Here is a 17,176-nt window from a genome sequence, read left to right as displayed (position 1 = left end):
TTTGGTACCATAAGAGCTAGGTTTAGTATGTTAATTTTGTTCATCCAAACTGGAGTCAGTAAAATGCATGTATGCAGACTGGCAAATGGCTTCCATAGACCGTGTGTCTGCACCACTCAGGGGGAATGTCTGTGGAAGAAGAAACGCAGCAAATGTTTATCCGTGACTGTTATAATCACTTCCATGATGGTGAATAAACTGGTTCCGTTTGAAGGAAAAAATGATGTGTGTCACCTTGACGGCTGACTGCTGCGTGCTCTGTGCAGTTCCGCGCGCTTCCACTGAGCCTTTTTGGTGTGCATTTCCCCCATGACTCCTCACGAGGCGGCAGAGAGGGATATGTTGTATCATCCGGCAGCCCGGCACACGCGCGCTCCTTCAGTCTGGCTCTTTCAGCTCCATCATGGCTCTCAACATCCCCGGCGTATCCGTGATGATGTTCTTCTACCTGCTGGTCCTCGGGATCGGCATCTGGGCTTCCATCAAGTCCAAAAGGGAGGCCAAGAAGGGCCGGGGGGATAAGACGGAGATGGCGCTGCTGGGCAACCGGGGCATCAACCTGGTTGTCGGCATCTTCACCATGACAGGCGAGTAACCGCAGTACAGGAACAACATGGAGTCACCTTGCGATTTTATTGTAGTCAGAAAAAGATAACATGTTCCTGATATTTCAAACTAAGGTGGTCTTCTGTTTTATTAGCATGTGCGCCACGGATTCATATTTTCTTTGATGATAAATACGCTCATTTCAGTCGGACGGAGGAGCTGTAACAAGGATGTAAAAAATAAGGAAATGAGGCACAATTTTTTTGTCTCTATAAGAGCAACCTACCATGCACAAATACATTTTAGGACAATATTAAGCCTAGGTATGTTCTTATTGGACAGATATAAAAGTCAAGCCAGATTGTTGGAATAAGACTATTCATATTACAACACGTTTTTTTTTCTTTCGTTTCCCTTTTTGATCAACCCGGATAAGAAACAAAAGAAAACGAAAGAAAAACGACAGAGATAACGGGGGCTTAATATAAAAAAAAACAAGCTGAGTCACAAACAGTAGCAGAAAATAGCAGCAAATTGGGTCAGTGAATTATTTTTAAATCTCCGTTATTCCCTTCCATGTCCACACCTTCCATCTTTTTATGAAAATGACCACCGGCCCAAATCCATTGTATCAGATCATGTGATGAAACAACTTTCAGGGCAAGGATGCTTCAAAGTAATTGGTCATTAAATTTACAGGTAATTCTAATTCAATTTTAATTTCTTATTAAAGTTACAGTAGAGAGGTTAGCTCCTGTTATCAGGTTACTGACATGTGCTTCTGCAGAGTAGCCACAGCTAGCTGCCCTTGGGACTGCCCCATGCATGCCTGTCATTTCTTTGTGATATATGTGTGTGCATTTGTGTGTGTGTGTGTGTGTGTGTTCGTGTGTGTGTGTGTGTGTGTGTGTGTGTGTGTGTGTGTGTGTGTGTGTGTGTGTGTGTGTGTGTGTGTGTTTTACAGCTACATGGGTTGGAGGTGGTTTCATCGTGGGCACCGCTGAAGCAGTGTACAACCCTTCCATGGGACTGATCTGGGCTGTGATGCCGATCTCAGCAACCATGTGTTTCATTATTGGTGAGAATTTCCTTTTAAAGTCCTGTTACAGTAAAAGGCAGAGCAGAGCACTTTGGGGTCAGTGGTTTCATTTTGACTGGATTAAGGAAAAAGTGTAAAGCCATACTGGTGGGCCCCCACGGCTGTAGTTCTTATTACACACTCCTCACTGGAGGGGTAAAAGACTATACAGTGCTCAGATCCATATCACCACTGGGGCAAAAATGTCCAGTTTGTCACAAGGACTGTCCTTATTAGCAAAAGTACAGAATTCATCTTGAGTCAAAAGCATTAAAGTCAAGGCACAAATAAATCCAAAGCCAGTGAGTTTTCGTACTGAGTCAAAAACATTCAAGACATCCAAGCTAGTGTCCTTGTTATGATCTGATTGTGGGAGAAGCCTTGTTATGTGTTTTGTGTGCACACATCCTTATCTGCACATTGTGCTACCTGGGATGCTCTGATAAAAACTAGTATACTTTGGTATGTAAACACCTTATTCAGGTTTATGGATATTTATTGCTGTTACTAATCATGTTTAGGAAGGTTTGAATAACCACATTTCCCTTGACCAATGTTAACAATCAATCCTCAGAAGATCAACTTCAGAGTAAGGCTCAGCATACCAGCCAGCTCAGTGCTGTCGTCCTGTTATTTATAGTAAGTCGTCCCATCACTCAGTGCCCGGAAACCTGCAAGGCACTTATGGAGAACCATGGAATACCTACTAAAATAATAATAACTGCATCCAAGGGAAAATATTTAATTATTTTTAATGAATAAAATATTAAACAATATAAGTATCTTCTCACACAGTTAACAGTAGTGATTGATGCCTCTTACAAGTTCAAGTGTAAGCTGTGCTGCAAAAACCTGTGGAGACTCAAGAAAAACTGAGGAAGGGTAGAGGTTTGATATTCAGAGAAACTTAACCGATTGCCCTTTAAACCAGTCTGCTACCAAGCTACACACAAGAGTCCCTTGCAGTTTTCTGACCTCATGTTTTCAAATGGTTTATTAATGGTGGTTTATGGTGGTTTAAAATGGTTTATATCTGATGATGTGGAGTGAGTCATTCAGGATGGTTTGACAAACTATAAATGTTGTAGTCTGATCAATCTCCAATTACATGAATGGGGGATTAACGAAAAAACCTTTTAGCTGAGACATCATGTATTTGTGGATGTGGTCAAAAACCAAAAAGCTTGCACACCATGACATTTTGTAAATAGGAAACCTTGAGTCCTGCAGAAACATACTGCCTGGGTGGAGGGAGAATAGTCCGTCACAGTCAGCACCATCCTTTTCAAACAGAGAAGTCTTGAGGAGAATTAAGTTTCAGCGTGTGAGTACCAAAGGGCACCAGATTCTCCTGTGATAATGCATTCTGATTGAAGGGGTTTGTAAGATTTATCATGACCATGCAAGAATTAAATAGCCTCCAGTTCCCACCATAGCCAGCTCAGGCTGTCAGCATAAGAGATTAAAGTGAATATTATTGAGGTTTTATAATACTTATTTAAACATTAAAGCTTCTTGATTTGTTTTCTTATTGGACTACTCTTATCTTTCACTGCAAAGTCTGAGCTACTCTTATTGCTACTTAATGCTTACAGTGCATTGATTTCCACTCTGTAAGGTTTCCTCTGAAGCTAAGAGGATCACTCTCATAGGTAGTGTTGGAATACACAGATTAAGACATTTCCCTAAAGCAGTCAATTAAAGCACTTTATCCTATATTAACTTCTCAAATGTATCACAGACCTGTGAAGTCCTTGTGAGCAGCAAAGTGTACAGCCAAGTCTCCTAAGAACGGATTTTCTTCTTGACAATCGAAACATTCCAGTTATTTGACTTATTTTAATCAATTCAGACACAAACGGTTACAAAACTTCCCTTAATTTACCCTTTGCTGGAGCTTAGCAGAAAAAAAAGCAGCATTCCTTTTGCTCATGAAAATCCCATGGGAAAAAGAAAGATTTATCCTCTTAAACCCTGATGAATTTACGCTGACACAAATACGCTCTCCAAAGTAGCCTTGGAAAGCTAGTGATGACCCATTTTATAAGAAAGAAGTCAATTGTTTCCCAACCTGTGTTTATTGATTGAATTATTGTTTATATGTTTGTTTCAGTCAGTGTATGATGGTTTTCATGTTTTGCATGTCTGGTAAGGAGCGGGTGGATTTTGCCCACCCCTTTACTTGAAACTCAATGAACAACAGAAACAGATGCTATGATTTCGTAACATCCAATGTTACAGTAACATAAGAAGAAAAAAAAAACCAGAAAGAGCAAATTAAAACTCGTAGATGAAATGTTACTTTGAAAATAATAAAACACACAACCTGCAAGTTTCATAGTTATTCTTTCTATGTCTTGTATTTTTTAAACTTCATATTATTCATTAAGCCCTTCATGTTGTTATATTAAGGATTGTGCAGTTTTTTGCCACTCATACACAGTAATCTACCTTTTGTCAGAACTTTAACCAAGTCTATAGTTTATAAAGAACAAGTGATAAGAATTCACCAGAATTGTCCTTTTAATGCCCCTGATTTTAAAGGGTATGATAAATAAAAGCACACAGATATTTCATGATAGTTGATAGTGATAAAAAAAATTCTGAGAAGTTATTCAATTACAGGTTGCCATGTATTGAAAAGCAGGTAACTAAAACACGGAATTACTTTTGATCAGGACTTGTTTTGAGCTGCAGGTGAAAAAAGTTGTCCAGTCTTGTTTTTATCAGCTCAGAAATATCACAAAGGACAATTTCATAGTTTTAACTTAAGGTTTAAAAATCTCATTCATGCTTTTATTTCCTCTTGCTTTGACTACAAATTCATCATACACCTGTTTTAATCAGAAATCTATCACCTTGACTTTGTTCAAAACACATTTTTTCAGAATAAATTTTAAAATTGTTTTAATCATATTTAAGGCCCTACACGGACTTCACCACTCCCACCCACCCTCTGAGCTTTTATCCCCCTATGAGCCAGACTGTAGACTGAGATCCTCTGGCAGTGCTTTGCTGGCTGTTCAGAGGTCTAAACTAACAATCAAAGGTGACAGGGCTTTTGCTGTTAGAGCCCCCTGACTCAGGAACAGCCTGCCAGAGGAAATCCGACTTGCTAAGTCAGTTCCTCGTTTTATTTCTCAACTCATGACACGCCTTTATAGAAACACTTTCTCAGTGGTGTCATTAAAAGCAGAATTCTTCTTGAAACTTTTGCGCTGGCTTCACTTTGGAATCAGTTGGCCGGGTCACTTCCTGTTATCACCCTCATGACTGATGCCCTGGCCTCAACCTCACACTTTCACACAGCCCCAGAGTCACTGAAGGTGGATGTAATCTCAAGTTTGAAACATTGCTCATTGTTTGCAAAACAAATTCCATGTATTTGTAAAACGCATTTGCCAGTGCACCCAATTCAAATTCTGGTAATAAAGAGTTCACTTTATGTGCCTTCAAAGACTTTTACCCAACCAAAACGTATAAGATTTTAAAAAATAACACTAAAGATGTTTTACTTTTTCTCCCTTAGCAAGACTCTTTTTTTCTTGTCTGGTTAAATGGTTTTAATGGAAAAGTAAAGGAAAGCTTTCCAGACAAAAAACCCACTCCTTGTTTGTTCATCATTTTTGCATTTACTGTCTAAATATAGTCCAGATGCATCAGCATCTGACAGGCTTACCACTTCAGATAAAGTATCCTGTGAAACCCAAAATATTTTATCTAATTTTATCTGGCACTGCTACAGGGGACACTTGAGGTGAAAAGATGGACGACTATATTAAGAAATCAATCTAACATTTTTAGTTATTAAAAGCTGAATGTTTTACACACTTGTGAACTAAATCTTTTACACTCCCTCTTCTTTCATTAAGGTGGCGTGTTCTTTGCCGAGCCGATGAGAAACAATAAATATGTGACCATGATGGATCCTTTCCAGATCAAATACGGAAAAGTACCGATGGCAGCTCTCTCGCTGGCTTCGCTCATATCAGAGATTATGTGGGTGACGGGAACACTCATAGGATTAGGTAAGAATGTCTCTCTGTGTGGGTGTGATGCATCTGATATGCGTACGTTGACTCTGGCAGCGAAGCAGCTGTTGATCGTAGCCCTTTGCTGAGGTGTTGAGTGAAACACAAGCCTTTGTCTAATTGTACAGTCAGTCTGAAATAACTTCCATCAGTGGAACAAGTCCCTAAATCACACTGGTTACAGTAAGGGTGATGTGTCAATAATGTGTTTTAAAAACATTGTTATTATATCAAATACTGGGGAAGAAAATGCAACACAATTTTCCAGTTGATCTTTTCCATCATCACTTTTCTCCTGCACAAAGTCACACTTTATTGAGCTATTGAGATTTAATTCTTATTTGTTTTGGAAAAATAAGCATGGGCGGTCTGGCCAGGGTGCTGATGACTCCCTTGTTTGACACTGACCCGGTGGTAACAGTTACAGGCATTAGAAATTATTAAACAGTTAAAGTCCATCTTCCTGCGGATGGTCTGATCTGCTTTTAAGTAGGTCATATACAAGCATTAGTTGTAATCAGCTGAAAGCTCCTTATGAAACTTCCTGGAATATCTATGTAACCCATGCTATGTAAAAAAGAAAAATAATACCGCTTCTTTTCTCTTACCATAACTATTATTATTATTTCATATTTAAGAATCTTGTGTGTCAATATAAACTATGCTGAAGTGTAAATGCACAATACAGGCTGAACTTCTCTATCTGACATCCTGTTTAAACGACATAATTGGGCAGGATCTTTATCTCATGCTTCCTCTGGCTTCCAGTAACATTTAGAATTTATCTGAAGTCTTCTTCCCTAGCTTTAATGCTAATTGCCTTGATAACTTTTTGCCTTGAATAGCAAAGTGATTATCTGCCAGCCCCCCCCCAAAAGGTTTCCAGTAATTGCTGAAAAAAGCAACCTAGCTTTTGCTGCTGTGGCTCAACGACATACTGTCCTCAGAAACCATTAGGGTTCTACTGCAGTATTTAAAAAAAAAAGTTTCATTCAATATTTATATTTGACAGCTGTAATCTGAAAAACTATTATAGTCTATGTTCGTTACTCTTACCTTTTTATTCTTGTGTTTATTTTCTGGATTGTTTAGCATTTACCCTGTTTATTTATAAAAGGTAGTACATAACGCACATACATGTTTGTGTGTAAATGCATCCTGTTTATTTACATTCACCGGTAACTTTATTATTATTAGACCTGGACCCTTTTGCCCTTAAAACTGCCTCAATGGTCAGCAACAATACTCAGGTAGGCTGTGGACTGTAAACCATGCTCAGTTGGTACTAAGGGGCCCAAAAGTTCAAAAAGTGAGCCAAGAAAATATCCCCCACACCATTACACCAGCAGCAGCAGCCTGAACCGTTGATACAAGGCAGGATGGATCCATGTTTTCATGTTGTTGATGCCAAATTCTGACCCTACCATCTGAATGTGGAGCAGAAATCCAGACTCATCAGACCAGGAAACGTTTTTCCAATCTTCAATTGTCCAGTTTTGGTGTTGCTGTGTGAATTGTAGCCTCAGTTTCCTGTTCTTAGCTGACAGGAGGGTCACCCGGTGTGGTCTTCTGCTGCTGTAGCCCATCTGCCTCAAGGTTGGACGTGTTGTGTGTTCAGAGATGCTCTTCTGCAGACCTCGGTTGTAACCAGTGGTATCATCTTCATCCAGTTCGTCCATTGTACTAAGGCATTTTGACCCAGAGAACTGCTGCTCACTGGATATTTTCTCATTTTGAGACCATTCTCTGTAAACCCTAGAGATGGTTGTGTGAGAAAATCCCAGTGGCTCAACAGTTTGTGAAACACTCAGAGCAACAATGATGCCACATTCAAAGTCTCTTAATTCACATTTCATTGCCGTTCTGATGCTCAATTTGAACTGTAGCAGCTTGTCTTCACCATCTCTAAATGTGCTGAGTTGCTGTGATGTGATCGGCTGATTTGATATTTATGTTAAGGAATGGTTGAACAGGTGTCCCTAATGAGGTGGGCTGTGAGTGTATCTCACAGTAATGATAAAAAAGGTAAATGTATACCAGATTGTTCTGAAAGTACACATACTTGAAATCATTAGTATTTTTTTTTTTATAATCAAGAAACCAGAATATTCGTTCAGAGGTCTTAAAAATGAGTTGCGAGTTTGTCCAGAGACAGTGTATTTGAAACAGTAATGTGTGTGGATTTAACAGGTGTTACCATGAGTGTGATCCTGGACTTGTCCTACACGGTGAGCATCTGGATCTCTGCTGCTGTTGCCATCACATACACTCTGCTGGGAGGTCTCTACTCTGTGGCTTACACAGACATTATACAGCTCATCCTCATCTTTATTAGCCTGGTGAGTTATTGCTTTTCTAGTTTCTTTGTGTATTTGCTGGCTGGCTGGTTTGTCAAAGACATTTCAGAAACAGTTCTGCATTTTAAGACATGAACCTTTTTTGCTTTCTTTCTGAGAATAAGATAAGCTGGTAGCTGAAGGTGGTTAGCTGAGCTTCCAGCATGAAGCGTGAGTGTGTGAAGGAACAGCCTGACTCAGTTCTAGGATTAAAAATAGACCCAATAACCCTCCAAAACTCATCTCTATTACTTTTCTTGTTTTTTTTTTTAATAGAAAAGCAAACAAAACAACAAACAACCAAACAAAAAGTTGGATCTGTTGTACACACTGGAACTATTTCTTGAGGGATGTGACACTTGAAAGATACAACAGGCACATCTTTGCATTCATATAGCTGGATGCTTTCCATTTTTTACCACAATGACAGACAAAGTCACTGTGGCCAGCTGTTGTTTATCGGAGATACAACACACAACTTGCTGTCAAGCTAAGATTTATGCTGGCTACTTGTGTACACAGTCAACAGGACACATGCCAGTCATGCTAGCTGTTTACTCCTGCGACAGCTCTCCTCATGCAAAGCTGGGAAAGTAGCTCCCAAACTCAAAGCTGGCTTTGAAAATATTATTTAAAAGACATAAAAATACTCTTCTGCGATCAAGAAACAAGTAGCTATATGCTCATATTATTTAACACACCCTGGTTTACTTCATCACACTTAGAAGTTTGCTGCTGACTGGTTTTGCATGAACCAAACTCCCAGCCATCCCAGTGTGAATATTTCTGTGTAACAATAATGTTTTTACGACTCTGCTCCTGTGCTAGGTTTTTTTACATTAGAAAGTGTGTTTTAACATTTAGCTTGACTTCTTATTTTAGCTAATTTGCTTCATGTTTTGGGCTATTTCAGCTCACGGCAAAAAAAAAGCAAAAACAAAAAAGAACAACAGCCAAGCACTCTGGAGTCTTTTTTATCTCCTCTGAATCTCTGAAATAAAGCAAAAACACTATTTATAATTTTTTTTTTCTTTTCATTTTCATAGATTTGTGTGAGGAAATTTAGCCATTCCATCTACAGCCTAATATGCTTTGCTGTAAAGAAGCTTTGAATGAAGGTTTCATTCATTCGCTTATAACAATCTCTGTAAAACTAAATCTCAGTTAAACTCTGTTGTTTAGCCATCGTCTGCCCTGATGATTTCATCTTTAGGTGTCCAGGAAAAGTCTTAGATGGTGCGACGGTGGCTCAGTGGTTAGCATGTGTCGACCAAACACATGCCAATCAGGTGAACTGTAAACTGATGTGCGAATGTGAGTGTGGTTGTTTATCTACATACTTTAACAATTAACTCAATGGCAATCTGTACAAGCTTGTCTGCTCACCTGAACATTTCTATTCAGGTGATTAAAGGAATAATAGAGCTGAACCATTGACTGTATATAAGAAGTCACCAAAGCCTCTTGGCTTCATGAGGGGGAATGCCTAAACCCTGTTTTTTTAATGGCAGGTTATGCACTAACTATGCTGCCTTGCTACCTTTAATGTCAAATCTTAAAATTTAGGACCTACGAACCAGGTCAGAAGTGTACAGTGTGTTTCAAGGTGACTGCTCCTTTGTGCTTCACTCATTAATGGTGATCAGTAGACCAAAAGAAGACACCCTAGTGGTTGTATCTACTTCTTATGTACAGTCTATGCAATGAACTTAACAAAGGATGTCATGCAAGACCACCAATAAGATGTAGGGCCAATTAAACCTGAGCTTAGAGAGACCTGCCAGCTAACATTTTTCTTTTGTTGTTGTTCAGGAGGGCCTCTTGTTTAAGCACCATAGCAGTGTGCTCACGGCTATTGTTTTTTTCCCTTAGTGGCTATGCGTCCCTTTTGCCATGATGAGTCCTGCTGTAGTGGACATCACTGAAACCGCCTTCAACTCCACTTTCCAGTCCCCGTGGGTTGGTACATTGGAGGCGGACAGAGCCTGGAGGTGGATCGATAACTTTCTACTTCTGGTAAGACTGGATGGATCCTTTGTTAGAGGTGAAGTTTGGTCGAGGACGCCCACAAGGATGTCCTCCGCCTCACTGTTTTATTAAATCATGGACAGCAGATTGAGTTTCAGGTTTGGACTGGACTGGATCCAAGTACAAGGTTGGGATTCATGCATCCGCCATGATCTTGTGAAATCAACTGCACTGCAGGTGTTACACAAACATTCTTGTTAGGTTTTATGTTTGTATAGCACCTGCAGAAATGAGAATCCCTCCACTTTTGCAGCTTGATTAAGTTCTTTTATAACTTTATTAACTTGCAGTTGAGAACAGCTGTTAATCATGACAATCTGTAAAGAGGTCCAGCTAAATCTTTTAATAAGCTTTAGTGGAGAAGGTTAAAGGACTTCGTCTTGCAGCATTCCTGAGAGTTTGGAGTTTGTCTGGAGGTAGAGGTTTTGAAGTGACGCTGACTGAGCTGCTCCAGCTCCACTTTGTGCCTCTAAAATGTAGGAAACAAATTATTTGCTTTTTTGAGAGATATGTGTACAATCAACCTTTCTTGCTCTGGTTTCTGATCTTATTTTGCCTCTTTGGTCAAAGAAACTCTTTTCCGGTCATGATTTGGTTTAATCTGTCCAAAGATGGCAGAGAAGATTAATGAAGGATTTCCATTGCTGATGCTTAAAGTTAATATGTATCCCAGTTCACTTAAAGTTGAAAACCTCAAGAGTACAAGTTCATGGCCTCTTTGTCTCCCCTTTTGCCTGTCTTTACCTCAGACTCCACACTAACTCTCTGTCTCCTCTTTGACACTCAATGTGCCCTGAAAGGCTTACAGTCTGACTAAGGGTGTCTTGGATCCACATAACTCCTTGTTTAGATCCAAGATCAAACAGAATCTCTACACATCTTACGCTGGATGAAGAATATCCTTATTTAGACACGCAGTGTATCTCTGTGCTTAGTATCGAGATAAATGCTCCCCTCAGAAGGTTACCTTGAGAACTGACTGGCACAAAAGTGCATGCTGCCTTGAGCTCGCTTTTGTCAATTCTTGCAAGTAAGAAACTAAGGTCTATTAAAACGTCTTTGAATCAGTAGCTGACAAGCTGTTATATATTTCCATCCTATCAACAAGAAAGGAAATATTCATTCTGATGTGACACAAATACATAAAATGACTTTATCCCCCCAACACTACGTCAGGATGTCTTTGAAACTGCATGTCAGCATCACAGAAAAGCTTTTTGTCTCCCAAACAATCTCCTTCCTCCTTTAATCTAACCGACTAGTTCTGGTGCCCTGATCTGATCCAGCTCAGCTGCTTTCAAGGTTAACCCGACATTAGAAATGCTTTCTTCTGTCCTTCAAAGTGTAGTGAAGTGACATTGTTTCCATGACGTCACAGCACAATTTTACCAACCTCATAATGCACAGCGTGCTGACAGCATGTCAGGCTTTGTGAAGAGATTATGTAAGACTGTGCTGCACACATCTGTAGTCTGGTTTAACCCTTTATGACCCAACATACCAAGTCTGCCAGAGCATATCTTTACATTTCTGAATGCTGCAGTGTCATGTTTTTGCATAAAACGTTGACTATACATAAATATAACTCTCATATCCCAAACTTTAATAAAATGTATAGATTTATTCCCAGACTTACAAAATAAATTGCTGAAAAAACAAGAAACTATGAAAAATGATACAATTCTTACATATATTTTTCTAAATACAGAATTACAATAAAAATGTAAATATGAAAAACATGATAACATGTATTCAATGTATGAAGTGACATGTTGTTTACCCTTTATACTGGATTTCTGCTCACTGCTCTGAGCAGTGACCCATTTAGTATGACTAAAAAGTAACGAGTAATCTAGCGCATTATTATTTACAAATCAGTAATCAAGTTACTTATCCACCTTACCGTGCGTTACTATTTTGTTTCCATTTTCCTTAGTAAACCAAATATGTGCTTTCTTCCTGCATTTTGGGGAGTGAGGGGAGCCATGCATATGGTCACAAATGATTGAGAAGTTTGAATTTTACCTGAGGGAAAGTTCATCCACCGATTAGCAGAGCAACATAAAGCAGGCTACCTGCAATGAGGCACACGATGACAAGCAGGGGTGTGTTTGGACTCTTTAGACTTGGGTGCCCGACATGGGCACTGGGGATCCAATATCATTAATATTTCTTTATATATCAAATACAGGATCAACAGGCTACAGTTTTAACAAAAACTGAAATTGATAAACAGACAGAGAAAAATAGTCAAAAAATTTAAAGCTGAAATTTAACTGATCAGTACTTATTCATTTTTTAAAATTCAGTGTGTCTGGAATTGATATTTTTTGTTTTATTTGTGAAGTACATAATAATAGTATAATAGTACCACCAATAATCTCTGCATGTTACTTTATGACAAAACATGTAGATTCATGATCAGGGATGTTCCCATACAGATTTTCTGACTTTCGATCTGACACCCATCTGACACCTTTCTCTGATAAATCCTGTACTCTGCTGGGTGATTCTGTTGTAAATGATGAATCATATTTGTTGTTTTAAAGTGAGCCCTGTTGGTACCTCCTTGAAGAGCACTCACTTAACAAATGTTGCAATACGCTGTTTACCTATCATTGGTTAGAAAAGAGAAGTAGTCCCATACAGCGGACATGTTTGCAATGAGGTTTGATTTACAGCAGCCATAAAGTGTGACGGTGCTGAAAACATGTGAAAACTGGATCAGTCCCAGTCACATAATGAAATCCGACGATCCGATTCTCCAAAATTAGCCATATCAAGCGCCAATATCAATCAGTACCCTACTTTCCCTTCTATAAATCGGTGTAAATCACAATAGCACAATTTTGCCAAAACGTGCAGCTCTATAAACTGATGGGGGGTGTTGTTGGCAGCTGCTGAATGTAACTAAATAATTAGCTTGTAATATAACTTAGTTTTAGAAATTCAGTATGAAAATGTAACTCCCCAGATTTTATGATTTTGCAAAATGAATGATTGATCTTTCTTATCTGGTTTCAAATCTACTGCCAATCAAAACTGAATGCAAATAATGTCCCCAGCACAACCTGTCAGCTCTGAAAGGATTTACAGTTAAATGATTGAACAAAAAAAATAAACCTATCAATACTTCAAATGTGATCACACTTTCTATCATGAAGGCTAATCTTTAAGCTATGATCTGTTGTATTTTTTTTTAACTAAAAGTAAGAAGATGCTTTTGTATGTAATCGCTTGCTGTACCATAAATTTACCTTGATCAAAACACCTGAAGAGTGAGTGACACTGATGATAAAAGGCGCTGTAGAGACGTCAGCTCTCACAAGAACCACTTGTCCCGTTAAATTTTGTAGTCTAAATAAAAAGATATGACTGTTACATAAGGTGAACTTATTACTCGGTAACTTATTGACTGATACTTTGTGTTTTAGGGTTTGGGGAACTTGGGTCTGCAGAATTTCCACCAGAGGACGCTGTCAGCCTCTTCTTCAGCCACTGCAAAGATCACATGCTTTGCTGCCGCGTTCATCGTTCCCACGTTAGGAATTCCTCCCATACTGCTCGGAGCAATAGCTGCCTCAACAAGTAGGCATCAGAATATAAAATCTTCTCTTTTTAATCTTACTACATTTTTATCACCTGTGTGCATGTTTGTCGGTGTAATCTTTTCACTCACCTGTTTGTCAAAATGTCCACATGACTGTCTTCATCCTCAGACTGGAACTTGACCTCTTATGGTTCCGCTTCTCCAATTGAACGAGGGGAGATGGGACTCATCCTACCCATTGTACTGCAGCACCTTACCCCAACCTACATCTCCATCATTGGTATTGGGGCCGTGGCTGCTGCTGTCATGTCATCCACCGACTCCGCCTTACTGTCCGCAGCCTCCATCTTCACCTCCAACATCTACAGGAACATCCTGAGGACACAGGTGAGGAGAAGGGGGAGGAGATCAAGGGGAGGTTCAGTCATTCTGAGGCTCTTTCTTATGACAAGAGTGTGAAAGGTGTTCAAGAAATAGATTTAAACATCAGGTTGTTCTCTGCAGGCATCAGAGCAGGAGATCCAGTGGGTGATCCGATTCTCTGTTGTGATCGTGGGCTTGGCGGGTACGTCTCTCACCTTCCTGGACAACAGCGTCCTGATGATCTGGATGCTTCGGTCTGACCTCACCTACACCTTGATGCTGCCACAGCTGGTCTGCGTCCTCTTCTTCAAGATCTCCAACGGTTATGGCGCTATCCTAGGCTGCTTTATGGGCATGCTCTTGCGAGTGTTGTGTGGGGAGCCACTGCTCCGGATTCCACCCATCATCAAATTCCCAGGGTGCACTCTGGTAAACGGTGTGTACATCCAGCGCTCTCCGATCAGGACCATCTGCATGCTGACAGCTTTGGTGTCCATCTTGTTTTTCTCCTACTTGGCATCTCTGCTCTTCAACAAAGGCCTGATTCCTGAGAAATGGGATGTTTTTAATGTGAAAGCTCAGTACTCGACGCAACCACAAGATGATGCCAAATATGACTCTAAGGAGGAGAACCTCAAGGAGCAAAATGAGAACAATGAAGCGTGTGAACCGATGTTAGAATCAACATGTTGAGAAATATTGTTTGAAATACATTTTTCATCAGTATGGACTTAAGGAACAAATGAATTTAATGTGTTAAACATACTTTGAATAATACTGAATATTTTGGATTTTTTGTATAATTTTATACATAGCATAAATGGACAAAAGCATCACACCTTTGAACTTATCATTTTTATTATTATATAATACAGTGTTATTTTATTATGAGGTGGAAAATTATTTTTTGGAAACCATAAAGGAAACCTGCGATGGAAGTCAAATCTACCTGAAGAAGAGCTACGCAGCTATTTTACTTGTGCATTTTGATGTGAGCTTGCTGTATCCTTGGTGTGCATGGTCCAGTTTATTATGTTGGAAGAAATAATCAAAATTCAACAAAAAGATTAGCTCACACGTGATATCAACAGGAGCTGAAAATAAAAGGACTTAGACTGAGATCACAAGCAATAAACAACAATGACTCTTCACCTTCCATCTGCTATCTTCTGCCATCCCAGAGAAGTGGTGAAACATGTACCTCGGGTTTCCCCAACCAGTTGAATGTACCAAGAAAAACAGTCGGAGAGCAACCCATAGGCCTCCTGATGCGATGCTTGGACCACCTCTTGGAGCAGCAGCTGTACTCCATTCAGATGTCTGAGCTCCTCATCCAGTAGACTGACCCCAGAGGAGGCTCACTCCAAATATTCAAACCCTTAAAAGATCGTCATCTGTTCACCCTTTAAAGACATGTTATGCAAGAATAGGTGACTTTTAAGATTTTGTACCTCTTCTGCTATTCACTCTCACCAACAAGAAGCCAGTGTGAGATTTACCTGCTCACTCTCCTCTCCTCTCCCCTGTCAGTGTCTGCTTTGGATTCTTTAGCTGATGCTCTTACTGAGAATATTAAGTTTATGATAGTCAAGGCTGCATTCAAGGCTCTGTGCCAGCAGATTGTACCTGCTAAGTCTAAGATTCTTAAATCTCACACAGGAAACAAATCCAGAATATGAGAAAATTATTCTCCATACAACAAGTGTCTTTGCCATTTTAGTAGATTTAAAGCTGTAATGACGGTAAATCAATCATGGCACTAAAGATATTTTTATATTTGGTGAATGTAAAAATGTGTTTTGCCTCTCCTAGCTCTAAAATAAATTCATCTAAATACAGATTATCGAGCAAAAGGATGAAAATGTTAAATCATGGGGGGAAAAAATGAAAACACAGGCCTGTCTGTTTTTGCAACAGTTTTTTTTTTTTTTTAGAAATGTGAATGTAATAGGTTTTAGGATGAAATCCTTCACTTGTTTGAGTCCACAAAACCACGGAGGACTCCACGTGTCTCACAAGCCTCTGATAACACACAAAAATAACCATCCCCCTGCCTGATAATTCAATGTGGCACTGTGTGGCATGCCAGGACAGTGACAGATGTCCCACACTGTCCCTCCTCCCATTTCCCCCTCCCCCTCCCCCTTCTCCCCTTGATGTCTGCGTCAATCTAAGTAAAGCAACAATATATCTGAGTGCTCTTATATAAGGGGACATCTCGCTCCGGACTTGTCTGTGTGCCAGCAGATCTGGTGGAACAATTGCCCCGCGTGATGGAGTAAAACACACTGAGATAAAGGTCTTCTATAAAAAGACTGCAAAAGACAACACGGCTGTTGCTGCTCAGGCTGCTTCCTGTGTCCTTTGTTTGATGGTCAAGTTGAATGTTAAGTATGCAGAGCAGAGTAGTGAAGATGTAGTACAGATAATAAAGGACTAGTTTCAGCTCTACCATTTATATTTTTGTTATCCGTCAATAAGACAGTTGTTACTCCTTAAACTCAAATTCAATTCTTCTTTAGTACCTTGAATACATTTTCTGTTTGATCTGGGTGATGCTCCTTTCTTCCTCTTATGGTTTCTGTGCCTATACCTTCGTTTTAGGTCAAACTTTCTGTACGAGCAACTCCAGAGCTGGGTGTAGATTTGAGCTAAAATGTGAAATGAAGGGTACAATTGAAAGCGTTTTCGCTGTGCAGGGATAAAACAGAAACAAAGAGGTTGAATACGATGGATACGATTCTATGTGTTTTTTACTTTTAAGGTTAATGCAGGAAAAAGTCTGTCAGGCCAATAAAAAGATCACATTTGAGAACATGAGTGATAATAGAGTCACAAAATGCACGACCTGCATGACCAGAAAAAATCTTTGTATGTGTATGTGTGTGTATGTGTGTGCGGGTGTGTGAGGAAACACTAACTTTTATTTTGGAACTATAACTGTAAAATCTGTAAAGGCTTCTGTGAACCTGGAGTTCTGCTCTTGTACTTGTTCTCTGAAAATGATCTAAAGATTGAATGTTAATTCATAGATGAAGAAGTTCACACAGAGAGCGGTGAGAAGTGAAAGGGGATGTGGTATGAAATTGAGGAATGACACAACCTGGCTTCTGTTATAAGTAAACGCACATAAACACATTAAAGTGATTTCTGTTGTTTTTCTTGTGACTGTTTTTTGTGTGTTTTAATTTGATTTAAACAGTTGACCAAGTGGATTTTACCAGGACCATTATTAGACCACGTT

At 39.5% G+C, this 17,176-nt stretch overlaps 1 protein-coding gene across 1 annotated transcript; it reads left to right on the top strand.

Moving 5' to 3' along the window:
* Positions 1–310: 310 nt before the first annotated feature.
* On the top strand, positions 311–17,118 carry LOC141795183 (high-affinity choline transporter 1-like). The gene is made up of 8 exons (XM_074675980.1): positions 311–587; positions 1,511–1,624; positions 5,497–5,652; positions 7,846–7,994; positions 9,864–10,007; positions 13,454–13,607; positions 13,739–13,956; positions 14,074–17,118. Exons 1-8 carry the CDS (start codon positions 404–406, stop codon positions 14,623–14,625), a joined length of 1,671 nt encoding a protein of 556 aa, XP_074532081.1. The 5' UTR covers positions 311–403; the 3' UTR covers positions 14,626–17,118.
* Positions 17,119–17,176: the final 58 nt, after the last annotated feature.

The sequence above is a fragment of the Halichoeres trimaculatus genome, unplaced genomic scaffold, assembly GCF_033239565.1.
Source record: "Halichoeres trimaculatus isolate MK-OKI-2021-1 unplaced genomic scaffold, fHalTri1.1 fHalTri1_scaffold_8, whole genome shotgun sequence".
NCBI classification, from domain to species: domain Eukaryota; kingdom Metazoa; phylum Chordata; class Actinopteri; order Labriformes; family Labridae; genus Halichoeres; species Halichoeres trimaculatus.
Note: the sequence above shows the minus strand (reverse complement) of the source record. Positions and strands in the feature narration are given on the sequence as shown.

Excerpts from the sequence above, each read along its gene's own strand:
- LOC141795183 (XM_074675980.1), top strand. The coding sequence starts at position 404 with ATGGCTCTCAACATCCCCGGCGTATCCGTGATGATGTTCTTCTACCTG. Across the intron at positions 5,653-7,845 it reads GGGAACACTCATAGGATTAG|GTGTTACCATGAGTGTGATC; the intron begins GTAAGAATGTCT and ends TGGATTTAACAG. Across the intron at positions 13,608-13,738 it reads AGCAATAGCTGCCTCAACAA|ACTGGAACTTGACCTCTTAT; the intron begins GTAGGCATCAGA and ends CTTCATCCTCAG.